The 18,417-nt window shown below is 42.5% G+C and overlaps 2 protein-coding genes across 2 annotated transcripts; both read right to left on the minus strand.

Annotated features, from left to right (window-relative positions):
• Nucleotides 1–527: 527 nt before the first annotated feature.
• mbd1b (methyl-CpG binding domain protein 1b) lies at nt 528–5,719 on the minus strand. Its single transcript, XM_034082078.2, has 10 exons — nt 5,549–5,719; nt 4,491–4,833; nt 3,328–3,468; nt 2,737–2,875; nt 2,368–2,648; nt 2,145–2,227; nt 1,989–2,032; nt 1,553–1,693; nt 1,381–1,461; nt 528–554 (listed from the first exon to the last, which is right to left on the minus strand). Exons 2-10 carry the CDS (start codon nt 4,799–4,801, stop codon nt 528–530), a joined length of 1,248 nt encoding a protein of 415 aa, XP_033937969.2. The 5' UTR covers nt 4,802–4,833; nt 5,549–5,719.
• A 1,697-nt stretch (nt 5,720–7,416) lies between these two features.
• On the minus strand, nt 7,417–17,847 carry cxxc1b (CXXC finger protein 1b). Its single transcript, XM_034082091.2, has 14 exons — nt 17,681–17,847; nt 16,893–17,008; nt 16,709–16,809; nt 16,408–16,595; nt 15,875–16,030; nt 15,138–15,284; nt 14,934–15,041; nt 14,645–14,823; nt 13,313–13,520; nt 11,802–11,912; nt 11,640–11,689; nt 11,462–11,558; nt 9,425–9,577; nt 7,417–7,801 (listed from the first exon to the last, which is right to left on the minus strand). The coding sequence occupies exons 1-14, from the start codon at nt 17,681–17,683 to the stop codon at nt 7,655–7,657; spliced, it is 1,764 nt and encodes a 587-aa protein (XP_033937982.1). The 5' UTR covers nt 17,684–17,847; the 3' UTR covers nt 7,417–7,654.
• Nucleotides 17,848–18,417: the final 570 nt, after the last annotated feature.

An 18,417-nucleotide genomic window follows, 5' to 3' on the forward strand; every position in this document is an offset into this window, starting at 1 on the left:
AGATGAAGTGAGAGAGGGAGAGAGAAGTGAGGAGAGAGAGAGAGAAGAGAGAGTGAGGGAGGGAGAGAGACACAGACACAGGTAAACAGAGAGAGACAGAGCAGAAAATATATTAAAAACTCACTATTCACTCTTCAGGAGGGTCGTGTGACTCTGGCACATGTTCGACTTGTACCTCAATGCGAGGGCGTTTCAGAACAAATCTATCCATCCGAAATATACAATTACTCCTAGAAGTTCTGCTGCTGTCTTTACTCGGTGCGAGTTTGGGGACTTTTCACTGAACGTGACGAATCAGTAATGCATGACGCAGCAGACCCAACGTGTCGTTGCTCTGATTGGCTGTAGGTCTGTTCAAATTGCATTCGGAGGCATTTTGATCTGACTGCGGCCGCGCTGATATTATAACGCGAGAGAATTTCCACACCTTTAGTGTATATAACTCCCCCACTACTTAGACTATTCCTTGCATCCCAATACATAGGCGGCGCGTGAGGCTCAGGTTTGGGAAGGCTAAATAACTTATTTTACCTGACGCTGCCCGCCTCCGGCGTCTATAGAAAAGAGATCAACTCAGTGTGCGGAGTTTAACTCTCTCAGGTCATATTACAGGATAAAGGAAATACAGTTTAAACTGCCGTATGCAGAGAAGACGCCGACGTGTCGCACTTATCATTCATATCACATCATCAATCAGATCATCGATCATATAATATCACAGCCTATATTATCTCCTTATCTGAGTCAGCTGAGCCGTATCTTAGTACACTTGTCCCTGTTTGTGATTGGTCAAATGTAGCTAACCCCGCCCCTTTCACGTGAACGCGCTCTCAGCTGGAGAGAGAAGCCCTGGCTTGATTTACAGAGTTGATATTAACCAGCGTCGAGATCTCGTTTGTTAGATAACTCAAACATATCCAGGGTTAGAACTGGCTTCGTAGTGCAGGGCACAGGTGGCTGCATAGCAGCGCTAATGTCAAAGACACAGACATTATACATTATATTTTTATTTTACCAGGATGCAGTGACACAAATATTTGGAAAGGCTTAGCCGACAGCACCCGCCGGCCCTGCCCCTCTAGCATAAGCCCGAATGGTCTCAACCATATTGCGTCAGTAACGTGCACTTGTTGTTACAGCAGGATCAGTTTGTGTGTCGTGGACACGACCGGTAGATTCGGGCTAAGGTGGGGCTAAGCCATCTCTTGGTGTGGCTGTAGCCTACCCCAGCCACACCCTGGCGCCGCCCCTGCCTTCTTGAGAGGATAACACACACATGTATCCTGATGTCGAAGCTCAAGCCGGCGACGAGTGATATTTTTCTAACAATATTGTTTGAGCGTACAACGTGTACATTTTTGGAGGATTAAATGAGCTCACCTGAAAACTCAAGCAGTCTTCAAACGTATCGGGAATGTCGTTGTACGGCTGCTGCGGCACGAAGCCCCCACTTCCAGGGCTCTGGGGGAACAGAACACAACGCGTGAATTCAAAAGTACCGTAACAATCAGAAGATCTCTAAACAAAAACTAATGAGTACCCGGCAGCTAACCTTGCGAATAGGACAAATACATTTGCGTCCCCGGCATAAGCGTTTCCGCGACTCTGGGCTCTGCAGTCCATTCTTGCAGTTGGCACAGTGCCCACAGTTGACCGTGTTGAGGCATCCCACACACTGCCCGCATGGAATCCACTACCAATAGCATGAACATAAATAAGAAAGCACGTTGGATAATTCATTACTTACTTTTCCTATCCTTTTCGTATTTCTCGCACATTTCATCTCTGGAAATAGGCATTTTCTCTTTTGGCGGTCGAGTTATAAATGTCCAGTACATTTCCGCAACACCCAAATATAAACCCAACATGTACATTCTGAATCCATCATTCAAATACTGGGTCATGTATACATTCCCAAGTAGCCACATGCTAACGTGTGGCTATTTAAACAGTTCATTCACACAACTGGTGGCGAGACGATGCTTTACCTTCCTGAATCGAACCATCGGGTGCACTTTTGTCTTCGCGGCGGCTGAAATTAAAAACAAATACACATTATGGGTTATTTCCCTGATTTCTTTCAACAATTTCAAAAGCTAGACTTCCTCAGAATCATCACATTGCACAACCACACACGGACATACCCCAGCAGGTGGGACAGAAGGGTCTCTTCCTTTGCTTATCATACCACGTGCCTGTGAAGGAAATACCGCATCTGGAACAAACCCTGCGGGGAAACACGAAAGCGCTCAGCACGTGACGTCGCCCACAAAGAAACCCCTCATTAAACTGAAATACTCAAGTGTCTTGTTAATGACATCATCAGTGTTTGACGGTTGACATATAAACAATTAATAATGGACTAACAGTGTGTTTTCCTCTGAGCCGATCTCTCCGTTGATGGAGGGGAGGGGGAGTGCTCTGGATGATGAAGGGAGGGGGAGTTTAATTTCCTTTTCCGCCGGTGGGTATTCATGTCGTTGTGCTGGTATTACTACTGTGCCCTGTGCCAACCAAAGGGTCGGTTGGGATGGGACGGGTTTGGGCCCCAGGTTTGGGGTGAGTCTGTGGAGAGAGTCGGGGGTGCCGGCCCCCTCCCCTCTCTCCACCAAGCTGGACTCTGAGGAGGAACTCTCCGGGATCTTCCTCTAATGGAGAAGAAAGAGAGGATACGTTTACAGCGAGGCTCGCACCGCCTACGTGTTTCACGCGTGAAGCGATAAAAGAGGCCGTTACCTTCGCTCGGATGCGGACTCTCGTGGGGGGGACTCCGCCTGGGATGAACCGTCCCGACTTGTATTCAAAGGTTGACAGGTCGACTCCCTCCAACACTGACGTCAGCTCGACGCGGCTTCTCACTCGATCACCTTGCGGACTGCAGAGAGACAACAAAAACAATTACAGCCTCCCAGAGCTGAGTGACAACCACTAGAAACGACCCTCCAGTTGTCCCCGAGTCACATACACAACTTTAAATGAATTAAGGCTTTATTTTATTTTATTTATTGGCTACATTTTTCCTAACGATTATTAAATTGTTTAGTCCATAAAATGCACGGAAAAAAGTTGCATTTTTAAACTATAAAAATGAAAATCTTGACATTTGGAAAGCTTATACGAACACGTTTTAAGAGTAACAAGTTCATTCAGGCTAACATTATTAAATCGTATTTGTAATGTATCTTTGGATAATACAAAGAGAACAAGAATACATGTCATCACAGAGTATCAACACTGTAGACCAGAGTAAAAGTAGAAGTTATATATTCTGCACCCTGCAATAGAAAACAACGGTATTTCTTTACAACTCTACGAGGCGGTATTTACCTTATGTAATACACATCCTTCTGTCCAATGCTAGAACCCGAGCGCCGGATAACTTCTTTGCGTTTCCAACCATCTCCAAGTGTTGGCCAAACATCCCATCCTTCCTCGGGATTCGATCGCTTACGGCGGGGCTGCTGAAACCTGAATTTAAAAAGGAGGAAATATAAATTATACTTCTTCAAATTCTTTATTCAAAGTGGGGAAAACACACTGCACACGGGGAAATGGGAATATATGTTGTTATTATATACATTTTTTCTTTCAATAGATTGAGGCAGAGTTGCAATGATTCCTTAAAAGGTAGTTCAACAAATAACAAAATTATTTGATACACAGCATAACTTTTCATGAAGTGCACAACATGATGAGTTACAGAAAATTAGAAGGGCATCTTATTACAACTTTAAATCTTATCTATTATAATCTAATTTGAGATCATTTTTAAAATAAGACTATTGGCCAAGACCAAGGGTTATTAATGCCTTTGTTACCTGGAGGCTGGACTACTGCAACGCTCTGAATGTGGGTATGGACCAGGCCTCAATTAGACGCCTGCAGCTAGTTCAGAATGCAGCTGCACGTCTTCTCACTGGCCATCAAAAGCGTGACCACATCACCTCAATACACTGGCTTCCAATTCGGTTCTGAATTGATTTTAAAATCCTTTTATTTGTTTTCAAAGCCCTAAATGGGCTGGCTCCTGCCTATATAGCCGGACTCCTCCATCACTACACCCCAGCCAGAGCTTTAAGGTCCGCTGACCAGCTGTTGCTCATAGGGCCCAAGACCAGGTTCAAAACCCGAGGGGACCGAGCCTTCGCAGCAGCGGTCCCCAGGCTCTGGAATAATCTGCCCCTCCATGTGAGGTCGGCCCAGACCCTGGGGGTTTTTAAATCTTCACTAAAGACTCACTTCTTGTCCCTGGCCTTCTAGTCAGAGCGGAGCACGACACCTGACTATTCCCTGTGTTTTTGTTTCTTATATTTCTGTTGTAAATTCTTGTCTTTTCTTTCTTATGTTATTGTAGTGTGCTTTTATTACACGTACAGCACTTTGGCTCGACCAAACATCGTTTTTAAATATGCTCTATAAACACAACTTTATTTTATTTGATAATGATGCACAATATCAGGACCACAGGACAAGATAGAAAGACAACTTACTTATGAACCTTCAGGTGATTCTTCTCGCTGCCCGCCCCGCTCACACTCATTTCACTTTCTCCTGCCAGGCTTTCAACTTCATCATTGTCATCCTCCTCAAGGGGCTCAAACCAGTCCACAGGGGGCTCCAAACCAGCAGGTTTATCTTCCTCCTTGTTTTGTACTGGAGTTTCCTTTAAAGGATCTGAGCTGTGGGGTTTCTTATCTGTTGTGTTTTCTGCTTCACTCATGATCCTCTCTGGGCTTGGTCCCACATCTTTTCCCTCCGGCTCTGCGACAGGGACCGGGGTCCCAACTGGTTCCATGTTCATTGTTGCACCCTTTCAAGCTACAAATGGTATTCCTAGAGACAAAGAAAGATATCTTCTAGTGTAGACTTTGCATCACATTTAAAGACCCCATGTGTGTTCCCACTGTCTGAGCATGTGTCCTCCAACCCGATGTTGTTCAGAACTAAAGATGGAGAAGCAGCCATCAGTTATTATGCTCCAAATATAACTTTTATTCATGTTTATTTTATTATCTTTATTATCTGTTTTTAAATGCTATTTTATAATGTTTTTCCACTGCACTTTTTCTTAATGTCTTTTGACAGGACTTTGAATTGTCTTGTGTTGAAAGGTGCTCTACAAATAAACGTGCATTGCCTTGCCTGTCATAAATCAAGCTAACACTGTTTATATGCTGCTGCAACAAAAACAATTTCCAAAATTGCGATCAATAAAGTACCATCATTATCTTATCTCTCTTATCTTTAGATACCACACATGTAGACGATTGGCGCTTGGTTAAACAAAGCCAACATCTGCCATTTGAGGCGCTGTTTCTGTTAACAACTGCACTAATACTCGGATATTGGTTACTATTTCTAAATACTTAGTTTAGCAACATACCATATTACCAGTGGCTAGAGTAACGCTAGAAGCGATTAAGATACTAGCAGCTGTTAAATACTGTTGGTGCCATTCACCCATGATCCGCTTACACGCTTGAGTAGATTTACACAGTTTACACAGTTTTAAACATACGTGCTGTTAGGAAAGCCAAAAAACACACACCTTTAGATTAACATTTCCAGGATTGGTGACAATCTAGTCACATACGGCACCACTTTAAAAAAAGGTAGAGCTAACGTAGCTAGCTATACATCTAGTGCTAGCGGAAACGGTTGCAAGAACAAAGAAGACTTCACGTCCAAGATGCTAATCCTCCTGGTCCGTGCATGTATGGGAACCCTTGCCCCAGTTTACAGAGACAACCAAGCCCCAGGAAGTGCGCCGGACTCTGATGAGAATACTCGTTGTGGCCAAACGGCAGTACTACACTTCCGTTAGGTTGCTGGGCCCGGAAACACTTTTTCCCATTGACTTAATACATTGGGAAAGAGTGGTCTGTAAATCGTTGGATAATTCTTTTATTTGGGGTTAAGTACATTGTCAGAATAAGTGAGAAATGAATTTAACTTCTGTGTGTATTTTTTTTTCTTCTGTTTACATCTCTACTTAAGCTATTTCCGGCTAGAAAAATAGTAACCCTAATATACAACCATTGTTGTTTACTCATTTCAAACGTTACTTATTTGCATTTTGACTGTAAGGATAGACCATAGACTGTATATAGACAGTACTAGGGATAGACACGAAAAAAACAATCAACAAACGGATAGAAGTGACTTATCTTCTACTGCACATGCTCTTTGACAGCCCGCGTCATATTGTCGTGTACGTTGGCTCTGAGTTGGCGTGTTCTTATTATATATCCATGGTTGGCTCCCTTCTCAGGTTGTTAGAAAGAAGTGTAGGCTACTATTAGCATTGTGTTCGCCTTAAAGCGAAGGGTTGTCTTCACATTGGAGCACAACTAGGACATCATATCTACCATTGACATTGTTTTATATTATCATATAGTTTGTTCCTCTATTTAAACAATATTGTAGCGTTTTCTTTTTATTCAAGTCAAATGATATGCAATCAACCAAAGCAAGCAGGAATGTATGAGGAGCACTTGGAGATATATTTTAAATGTACAGATATTCAGGCAGTACACAAATACAAATATAACATTGGGGAGTGAACACTTGTGATTTGAGGGGCAAAGCCTTGTAAAGTTTCTAATGTTATCAATATATGAGCAGCAACTATGTGTATTTAAATAATCAATATATCACCTGTTAGTATTTATTTAAACCAAGAAACAATATTACCCATAATCAGAAAGTAACAAAAGCACATAGCTCGGTAAATACAATACAATCCTCTTCCTTCTAAATAATATAAAGCAGAGAGCTCTGCATCTGTGTATTGACCAGTCAGGAGCATCCCATCACATTAGGATGAGATATTTTTCCCTTAAACTGTGGGGTTTTCTCCGGAAGTTTTTCCTTGTACGATGTGAGGGTCGAAGGACAGAGGGTGTCGTTTTCTCATACTGATATTCTGCACAAACTGTGCTGTTGTATTTGCTGTAAAGTGTCTCTACTGTAGGCTATTTTTATTATATGTACAGCGCTTTGGCTCGACCAAAAATCGTTTAAAAATGTGCTATATAAATAAAACTTGATTTGATTAGCAGTGTGGCATGAGGTGAGCGCGGGAAATATGTTCTTTTTTCTTGTACTTTGTGGGTCTGCACTCCGAGTCAGGAAGTTGTGTTGATCTCGTTTGGTTACTATGAATTAGTCATTTAAAGTCTTTGTTGACTAGGAATAGTCTACCCTGCAATATCCTTTGTACTTCACTGCTTTTGATACACTCTTAAATCAGCCTTTCCTTGCTTACATACATGTGTGCAACCATGGTTACCCCTTTGAAAACAGCAGTGATTGTTTTGAAGAAGGACCGATACAACTACACTTCTCGGTCAGTAACTTTAATCAAAGATACCTGTATAGTATACATGCTGGCTCAAAGAAATTATAGAACAAATAGCAGATACATCAAAGTGTTTATTCTGAGCGATCATTCCAAAAACAGCTGTTATCAATCAGCAGCATCCATGACAAGTCAGGAAAATATATATCCATTTACCTCTTTCAGTTAATTATCATACAAACATTTTAAAATAATTATCTAGTTAGAAAATCTGTTTTGGACCTAATAGTTTCATTTAAATCTTTAAAACTCAAATCACGTACAGTGATCAAAGTACAGGTGCAGACAGGTCGACTACCTATCCTTGATACCACGGAGATCGGTGGTCACGGGGTCGTGTTGAATAGTTTGGTGAAGCATCAGAGCGAGCAGACCGGCTCTGTTCGTCATCGCCGTCCTGACGTTACGCTCCTGTTCAAAGAGCTCGTCCAACTTGTACCACTGTGGACAGAAACAAAGCACACGTCAGACTGAAGCCTCCTTTGTGCTCCAGTCACCCCTCACAGTACACACAGAGCTAAACCCCAGATCAAATGCCCGCTGAAGGCTCTTTGCGCATGTGTTCTCCCAGTGATCGTGCTGGTATGTTAAATGTTTGTTTTTCATGCATTGTGTCTTGATATCCGTCTATGTTGATGTCACACATGGAGCTGCTGTGATGCAAGTCACATTTCAGACTTGATCTGACCATTAAAGTATTATATCGTATTTTTTATAGTTCTCTATCTGTGCTTTAATTGTTGTTTTACTTTTATGTAAATGTGATGTACCTACCTGGTAATAAACATGTTTCTGATTCGGAAATATCAAATGTGTTGTCGGTTAGAACCATAGACTGTATATATAAATGGACGTAGTGTCCGTGACGTCACCCATAGGATTCTGCAGAGTTGCCGTGAAGCCCTTAGTAGGCGGAGTCGGCCACTAACGGCTCGACAGTGAAGTCAGAGTCTAATCCCGCCTGCTCCAAATAAGGGCAAAGAGGCGGAGCCGAGGCGGGACCTGCTGCCACCGAACTGGAAGTAAACAGAGCTAGCTCAGGCTAAGAAGCTAAGCTAACATGAAATACATGGATACCAAGTTACTGCTAACAGTGTCGTTCCCCTATATAAACGTTACATTCATAATCAAATGAGACAATCTGCAAGAGAATTAGCTATATTTTGTCATTCACACGTTGAGAAAAGACGGACTCCACCGCCCGGACCTAACGGAGCCGCAGTGGGCTAGCTCCGGGACGCCGGCTGGAGCTAGCCCCCGGCGGCTCCGTTAGCTCCGGCGGCCACCACTGGGATAATTGGGTCCCCTATTAACATTTGCCTCCGTTTAGCATTATGGGCGTCATAGCCATAGACTATAAAAGTCTTACCCAAGGCTGAATCATAAACTAAAATGTATATGTATGCATAAAGGGTTACGTCCTTAGCTGGATAATAAGTAACAAGCTAAGCTACCAAGCACACAAACACCTGCGAACGGGGTTAACATGTATAATATTATCATTTTAGAAGTTCTGTTAGTACAAGCGTACAGCACGACATTTTAATTGTCTGGTATTTGTAACAATATTCCCTTAAAAAGGCACAATCACCACGAACACGGCTAAAGCTAAAGGGTCAAGTACAGTACTATGACTAACTAACGTTGTAGCCTCTATGGTTGTCGCCTAGCAGAGCGGACAAGTTGCTGTTAGCTGACAGTGAGGCATGTACGTGTCCATCAACGTGACCACGCCCTAATTTATGCAAACACTTTAAGACCTAATATAAATAAAAGGGTCGTGTTAGAAAAAAATTCACTCACAGATTCATAATCATGAAGGTGGAATCTAACTATATCGATAATAATATTTATTGCATCCATGGGTAGAAACATGTTTTTTTCTGCTGTAAAGTTGGGCATTTTAACATGGGGGTCTATGGAAATTGCTCCTTTCTGCAGCCAGTCCCTAGCGGCCCATGTATGAACTGCAGCGTGTGGCACTTCCGTATTGGCTTCCCGGCTGTTGCCCAGAGTTTGCCGCTTGGTTAGAACCAAAAGAAGAAGTCGTGGTGTTCGACTTACCACCCGGACTCGCTCCAGGTCCACCTCCGCTCTCCTGAGCTTCTCCCAGTTGTAATGTTTGTTGCATTTCCTTTTGGGGACCCTGCAGTAATCTCCGGTCAGCTCGAACACGTTCTTCACCAGAGGACACCCACACACCTCATCCCCTTGGATCTAAAAACAAAAAAACATCAATTAACCATCTACACATTAACTCTACTATGTAGCGGACTGTATGAACAGATTTCACCATTAAGATTCAAGGCTTTATTGTCACATTAGCTACAGTGTAGATATGGCAATGAAAAACGTAGGTCACACAGGCTAACTGTGGTTATTATAGGGCTTAGTTGAACACTTGATTCTGATTGGTCAATTTGGACATTCCGGACGTGGGTCATTTTACCTGCTAAGGAGAACAGCCCGTTGCTAAGGAGGATCAAGGGACTATGTGCAGTCATGTCAATCCACAGAAAGAAGTCAGATTAATTTATTGTCATCTGAGGACAGTAAACATTAGTTTTCTCCAGGGATCATCACAACCAATCGCAGGCCAGATTTGATCATGTGGTCAACCTCACAAATGTCCCTGCACATCGTCAAATGAACTGCACCATGGGAGGCTGCAGTGGATGAAGCTTACGAGGATATATCAGCCGAAGCAGTACAACAGGGCTGGGAAACACAGCATCTCCCAGTGGAGGTCGGTGTCGTGTCAAATTATCATATAATCATTTAAAACATAGTCTTATAATCGGATTGCTTTTTACACTGTTCAATTGTATTTTTAGTCTTGTAAGTGTTTAACAGAGAGAGATGTTAAGGATTTACATTTCAGGAGGGCAAAAGGAAGGAGTAGGAGCCAAAATGCTTGTTTTGCCATTTCTTATTATTTGTATTATTATCTTCATTTCTGTTTGCATCGCGTTTCATTCTTATTGTTTATCACTACCGGCAATGGTCACGTGGGTGTGGTTTATTGTCATTCAGGTCACCTGTTGGATGCCGGTTTGGGAGCATATGATGTAGGAAGAGGGTGAATCTGCTCTGATACAGGTCGGGAGTTGTACATTGTTTGTTTGCGTTTTATTAAACACTATGAATGACTTCGGACTCTTATATGGAACGCGTCACAGCAAAGAGAACATTTGAGCCTCTCAGCGATTACTCATAGGGAGCGGCTACAGTCAATCAGAGCAAATTCACCCTCCAGGGTATATGCAGGAATCCTGAAGTCAAATGTAATACCTTTAAGACAGTGTTTCTCAAACTTCTTCATACCAAGGACCACTTAACCAATAAAAAAACACTCGCGGACCACCTAACTCCACAAATATCCAAAATCACATCGTTTTTCTAGAACAGATTACAAATCGCCTGAAAATGGTACAAACAAGTGGCAACATGTTTGATGAAGGTGTTGCGCTGGGCTATATCATACCATCGAAAGTGAAACTTAAGCTCGCTCCGTTGCGGAGATATTCCCGCGAGAGTGCGTAAAACTTTAATTTATTAATTTATTTAAAATGTGAAATTGTACCAATATACTCACGGGCCACTAGGGGGCGCTCACGGACCACACTTTGAGAAGCACTGCTTTAAGACCTTTTATAAGACCCTTTCCATACATTTTAAGACAACAAGCATTTTGGCAGAAGGTATAAGGGGGGTATGCAAATGGTTAAGGACGAGGGGGATTTATAGTTTAACGCTGGGGATGTGTCGATGATGCCGAAGGGAATTTAAGGGTGGGACCAGTTGGATTTCTTTGTACTATAGAGTGTGACTGTGAGCTGTGTTCTGGGTGCAGAACCTTTATCATCCGAGGATGAAGTAGCTCTGTTCCTGCATTTCAGATCGATTTCCTTTATTACTTTATTAAATATAACAAAAGACAAACTTTGTCCATGAATCATTTATCAGTTTCTCTTCAGAATTTCCTCCTAATTTATTTCTAACTGCGACTTTTTTCTTTCTTTCTCAATGAATATTTGAGGTTTTAGCAGGTTTTCTATTGATTGTGGTTATCATACATGAGTCCGAGGGGTTTCCACTGACCTTAGGGTCTCTGGAATGTTCCGGACACAGAACCTGAAGCCTCTTACAATACGTTTTGCTTTGGGGATTGTACACGTCACAGAAGAGTCTCGTTGCTCTGTGGAAAAGATCAAGACATGTTAGTAAAGCGACTGAACAGAGTCAAGTTAAACATGTGGAGAGGATTTATGTCTCTTACCCTTCTATCCTTGTAGGGTACATGGAGCCAAAGGAAGTCTGGCTCTCATACTGTCAAGATAATCATACAGGAGACACATTTTAAAACCCGCCCAATTGCTTTTTGTTAAAGACGATGTGTTCTATGCTTAAAGGCAGCATCAGGATTTCTGAAAACACTCACCTTTGCGTAACATCGCTCCATATGTCTCAGTGCCACTTTTGGATTGATGGGATGACTGCAAGACACGCAGAAGATCTGCAGGTCTGTGTCCTCGCTGTCGTTTTCATTACACTGCACACAGAGACAGAAGCATTTCATTAAAAAGTATTTGATCTTGTGGGATATTTCTGTGTGTGTATGGGACGGATTAAATAACAGCCCTAACCAGTGTTTCCGCCAGACCAGGGCTGAGAGGGCGGGGTGACGCCGTGACCGTCCCTTATAGATACCATCTCTTTACGTATCAGTGATGGGAATTCCAGCTCTTTTTAGTGAGCCGGATCAATTGGCTCGGCTCACTAAGAAGAGCCGGCTCCTAAACGGCTCGTCGTGTCACCACAGTTTACCACGGAGCCTCAGTTTCGCCGCTGCGAGGCTCCGGCGCTCGCAGTTCACGCGCGTGCTCCACTAGCCCCCCCGCCAAGGCTCGCCGGCAGCACACTTTCCGTCACAGGAGCACGCTTTGCTGGCGGCGAACAGAATCCCACCAGACTCCTTCGCCCCTCCCACAAAGGGATGTCCTTGTCCTTTTTGCTTTCCGTCATTTCAAGCGATTAAAAACTCGATCTTCTCTCGAATTTTTTTTTTTTTTGGATTCCCTCGGCTCGAGTTCAGGGCCTTCCGAGCTGAATAAGGGCGTCAAATGACGGCAAGACGCCCCCCTGACCCTAACCATTGAAAGCATACATGCTCAGAAACACATACGCAGCACATTGTTAGGGCAAGTATTAAAGCTTAATACGGTGTAATCCTAACAAAGTGGTATCCTGGGAATGGCAAAGAAATGGATGTGTGATAACCGATGTGTTCACGAAGGGTTTTAAGACGCTACAGGAAGGCCAGCGGGAAAGGAAGACCTTTGCTCTCGGGGGTAACTGCGACTGTTGTCTTGGTGTGAGTTTAGCTTGCTGCCACAGGGCGACCACATGTTGTCGTGTGGTCGTGTAAATGATCTTTGATGTTTCCCTATAAAACAGAACAGGACGCACTCAGAAGGAGTCGTCTTGCTTGCAAGCAATAAAAGAAAATATCTGAAAAGACTTTATATCGATATTGTGTTTCTTTGCATATTTGCCTAACTCACCATTTTCTCTAGACAGCAGCTGATTTTAAGTTGCTACGACAACGTATAGATAATAAAAAGCAAGGGGTCAATGCTAATGTGTCATATGCTGTCAGTTTTCAAACAATAGGATACAGGCCCTAAAATAAAAGAACAAGACAAGACTCCTTAGAAGCATGTTAGAAAAATAATTACAACACGCTGAGCTGTTTTTTCCACCAGGCTGTCAGGAGGCTGAACTCTCTCCCCCGTGTGTATATAGGTATATTCATAATGGCAAACATATTTTTTATATATAATTGTTGTTTTTGTATTCAGGATTGTGGGAAACGGTATTTCGATGTCTCCGTCTGTACACACAAACTGAAAGATTGACAATAAAGTTGACTTTGAGCTCCCCCCCCCTCACCTCCTCGTCCAGCTGGGCCGCCTGCTGCTTGGCCTTGACGATGATGCCTTCCAGTTCGTGGAAGCGCCGCTCCATCTCTGTGAGGCGCAGCCGGGCGTTCTGCTGGTCGCGGCGGATTCGCTCCAGCTGCTTCTTGCCGTGCTCCTCGGCGATGCAGGGGCTCTGCTGCCACTGCTGGATGCGCTGAGGCAGGATCTCATAGATCCGGCTGTGGAGCAAAATGAACGATAAATGATGGTAATTGGGTTGTCTGGGATAAACAGTGAAGCGTCTTATGGACAGGGACACGACATCAAACATAATGGTGACAAAGACAAAAAAAGACTAGATGAGGGACTCGAAGGCAGTGAGCATTTTACTTTTCTAGCACTAGGTGGAGCTATAGTACCATCAGGGAATCACAAGCTGGAATAAAAACAGCTTTTGGCCATTTGGTTTCTAAATTAAAAGATCATTTTTACTGGTACTGCAAAGAATAGAAAATGTATTACACTTCTACCTAAGATGAGTTGGCTTTTCTTTGTTCTAAGCAGGCATCTTAGAGGAGGGAGAATATAGAGATCTATCGAGGATCACTTAAGAAACAGCTGAAGAAGTTGTGGTGAATTTCCGTCATCAGGAACATTCGGAACATCTTCAGGAGTGACTCAAAAAGGCCGTCTAGATTTCTATCGTGGTCTGGAACCTTTTGTCTTTTTAAATACAGAAATTATCTGATGTACTAAATCACACAATGTTGCTATTTTATTTGTAAGTAGTGGGGGCTCTAACAGACATGTCACATCTGAGATGAAATCTAAATATTGGTTTCTTAAAGGTGGGGTGGGTAACTCACTTCAGAAACACTTGTTATATTCCATGGAATGCTCTTAACATCCCGATAGCAACGAATAAATTAAATGCTTTGAGAATAAATACATAAAAATGTCATCTGTGGAAGCCGTGGTGCTGTAAAAAGCACGACCAATCATCTGAGCCTAAAGTAACTGGATGGCCTACCTGCCTGTCAGCCTTCCATCTGTGCACAAACTTATCTCGTGCCCTCATTGGTCATGTGCGTCTCCGTGTGTGTTGGAGGAGGGGCTCTGTAAGGAAGTCTGAAGGAAGGGGCTGCGTACTTTCAAATTCTAGCGCACTCCAGCTGGTTTCTCCATGCTTACCTACCCTGCCTTTAAGACTACAGTGAATCCAGTAGGTTTAAGTGTCATTTTAAGCATATTTGATGATTATATTTGGGTAATGTCGTGAATCGCAGTCATTCACGACAGGCCTATCGTGACAAGATGCCTTGATGGAATAAAGAGCATGACTGGTGAAGGTAGGAGTCCTTACTTGGCGGCTAGCTTCATGCCGCACTCCTCAGAGCAGTACTTGGAGCCGGCTCTCGTCGGCTGCACACAGCTCGGCCCGAGACACTGCCGGTGCCCCGTGCTGTCCCGCAGCTCGCCCTTCTCACTGGATCTGGTTTTGTCTTTGTGCTTCTGCTTCTGTTTGTGCCGCCGGGACTCCTTCTAGATCATTCGAAAAACAGGGACATGTTATAATATGTGTTGCTATCATTGACCACGCGAACACCTGGCAGGACTTCAAATGATGAAGATAATTGTTCAAGGGAACTCACTTTCTTGTCAAACTTCTTCTCTCTTCTCTTGACGTGCTTCACCTTTACGGCTTTTTTACGCATGACAGGACTGAAAGGCGCCTCGTCCTCTTCATCACTGTTCCATCCCTTGGTGAGAGGAGAGCAATAAAGACTCAACTTAATGTTTCCAGATCAAGTGTTTTAGCTGTTAACGTTTCTACGCAACAAGATGCAGTTAGATACCATGCTGTTGTTGTTCCCCGATGACTTGTACTTCTGGTAGAGCTCCGCCTCGCTGTCGTAGTCGTCAGAGTATCGCCTCCGCCTGTGGTAGTTGTTTTCCCTCCTTTCTTGCAAAGCCAATTCCTCGTCTTTCACACGAAGCATTTTCTGTACAAAACAACAAGCAACAGGTGTCACACAAGACAGTGCATAAATACATCAGCTAATCGCTTCAGGAATCAACCAAATATACCTTTTAAGCTTTTAAAGTCTCATTTACAAACCACTGTCCAACCACTTCCAATAAACTTTGAGCACGGTACACCTGGAGTACTGCCATTTTTATCGCTATCTCCGATATTTTTGTACTCTATTTTATATTTTATTTTTTGATTTCTTATTATTATTACAATTATTTGTTTAATCTCTCAAAAGTGAAGCACTTCGAGATTTGTCTTGGCAGATGAGAAGCGCTATATAAATTAAATATATATTATTACTGTGTGTCTAAAAATGCATATAATATATTATATGCATGATTAATATTACAGAGCACTACTAATTTAGGGTACAAGAATATGTTTGTCTCACAGTTTGATCATGGTGTTTCTAAGATGACTGGATTAAATTAAGTGCATCCATAAAAGATCTTGATTAATGAAGCTAAAAATATAAAAAGTTAAAAGGACAAATATGTCAAATATTCTGCTACACTTTCGCCGTAGAATGAAGTTTGAAAGTCAAATAGAGCGACTTACCCTGGCTCGGACCTCACACTGCCTGAACCTGCACTTCTGCCTGATTTTGTTGGGGCCTCCGAACTTCTTCATGTCCTTACAGAAGTCACACGTGGCGCAGTCCTCCGTCCTCTTGCACGGCTCACACTCCCCACACATTCGCACTGAACGCTTCACCTGACGAAAAGCAAACGATGGAAAATCAGAGCCATCGTATCCGAAGAAATGTGCTTTGCTTTACATCCTACGTAACATTGAGGAAGATGAAGACCAGCTGAACAATAGGGCTGCACAATATATCAAACATCTATTGGAATGTATATTAGCATTTTGCAGACATGTATCTCAAAGACTGCTTGAACTGCTATTAGTTGGCCCATTCATTAACGCTCTGCATGTTAATATATGTGGCCAATCAGACGGAGCCCTGGTGCTCTGGATTCAATCATTCATAATCATTTGAAAGATCTCACGCTCTTTATTTTGTATACTTTTTTGATGCTCTTGGGATGTTGCAGTCAAACCTTAATAATTAAGTCAGAAGTGCGACTTACTTTAGATCCACGCCGCCTTTCACTCTTATAGTCAGGAGTACTCGGGGTGCTGTACTGTCTGTCCGACTGTCTGTCCGACTGTCTGTCCGATTGTCTGTCCGATCCTCTGTCCGATCCTCTGTCATACTCGACCTCCTTCTCTCGGTTTTTCTTTGTTCTGTACTTTATTTCCAGAGAGGGGTTTTTACCTGGTGACGGGGGGATAGTGACGCAGGACTGTCATGACTTTGTGATGTACTTAATGTTAAGCATGGCATTTTCAAATGCTGTGACAACAGAAAAAACATCTTCTCATCATTACCTTTGCATTTCATGCAATACCATTCTCTGATTGCCTTCGCCTTCTTCTCAGTGATGTTAATGCAGTGGCCGTGGAACCACTCGTTACACTTGTCACAGCCACTGTCAGTGGGAGAAGCAAATACAAGAATGAGTGTTTGAGCATCGGTGCATCCATGTGCGGCGATAAGAGAAACCGCACTTACATCATGAAGCAGTTGATGTCTGCTTTCCTGCAGATACAGTACAGTGGTGCGTTCTCCCCGTCCATGCTGCTGTTCTCAGGCCCTGGTGCATGGTCAAGGTCAGACATTTCGCTGTCCTGAAAGTACAATATGTATTATAACACACATAACAACTGGTAAACATATAGACACCACCTGCATAACTGACTGCTGAGCTGCAGGACAAGTGTCTCTCAAATAGAGCAGAAGGCTGTTTAAGTGACAAAACCGTATTTGGGTTTTCACAATACCACTACTTTGAAAAGAAGTTCTGCTGTAATACAGTGTTGCTGCTCAGTATCTTCTCCTATCGAAGTCTCTGCATTGAATTTCCCCAACCATACATTTTCAACAGTACAAGTAAATGAATCTCCAGTCAAATGAAACAGATCCTTCTTCCTGTTGCTGTCAGAAAAATGTGCACTCCTGTTTCTATAATGTTAGTCAAATACAAATGGATCTGTTAGCATGCTAGGTAACATTAGCCAATTAGCATCAGCTGGCTAAAACGTCAGTTAACGAAGCCAAAGTGGCTACTTTGCTGTACCACATACACAGTGAGTTATGAAAAGTACAATGAATTTAGCTAACGCTGTAAAGTCATTTTAAGGCATCATAATGACTTGTATTTAAACGCTAAAAGCTAACTGAGTAGCATCACAACAGTCTCCTCTGGGATGTACATTTACGGCCGTTTGACGTTAACGCATTAGTCTTCTTTTTTTTTAATTAGCTAACTTTGATAGAAGCTGCTTTTATCGCTTACTTACCATTATGGGAGATCTTCAAACGTTACACGCTTGGATCGTCCACCAATTTTTAATGGAAAGAAAACAGATGCAACACCAAAACAGTGAACGAATTAGCTCGATAGCTAGCGTTCCGCTAAGATGTACACGGAAATAACATCGGTCATAACCGGCTGAACTCGTTACTCCACGAATGTCATTGGTCGCTGGTCATGTGTTCTTCTTCTTCGGTGACAGATTAACCATCAAACGGCACACTACTGCCACCTGTTGGATTGTTTAACAAATGCGTTTAGTGCGGAAAATACTGTATACTAGCCACACAAATCAAATCAGTGGTTTTTCTATTATTGTCGTCACAAAAATGCTGTATGGGGGGAATATATAGAATACAGTGAGGAATATAGGATGATACTAGTTTATTGATAATCATGCTACTATATGTGTACTTTAGTTCCTATTAGATATACATGTATTATTGTTTTAAGGAAGTCTTGTGCCAGAGATTGGTCGAAAATATAAATAGAACAATATATAATTCACATAAAATATTTAAAATATATGATATTAAAAGTAATATTGCACATTATATCTAAAAAGTTATGTGTGTACAGGAGGAGAAATACAGGTGCCTTAAAAAGCAAAAACATTAAAACCATTCATGTTTCTGTTATTTCACACACACACACACACACATTCACACACAAAAAAACACACACACACAGATAAAGAGAGAGAGAGAGAGAGAGAGAGAGAGA

This window comes from Pseudochaenichthys georgianus, chromosome 5 (assembly GCF_902827115.2).
Source record: "Pseudochaenichthys georgianus chromosome 5, fPseGeo1.2, whole genome shotgun sequence".
Classification (NCBI taxonomy): domain Eukaryota; kingdom Metazoa; phylum Chordata; class Actinopteri; order Perciformes; family Channichthyidae; genus Pseudochaenichthys; species Pseudochaenichthys georgianus.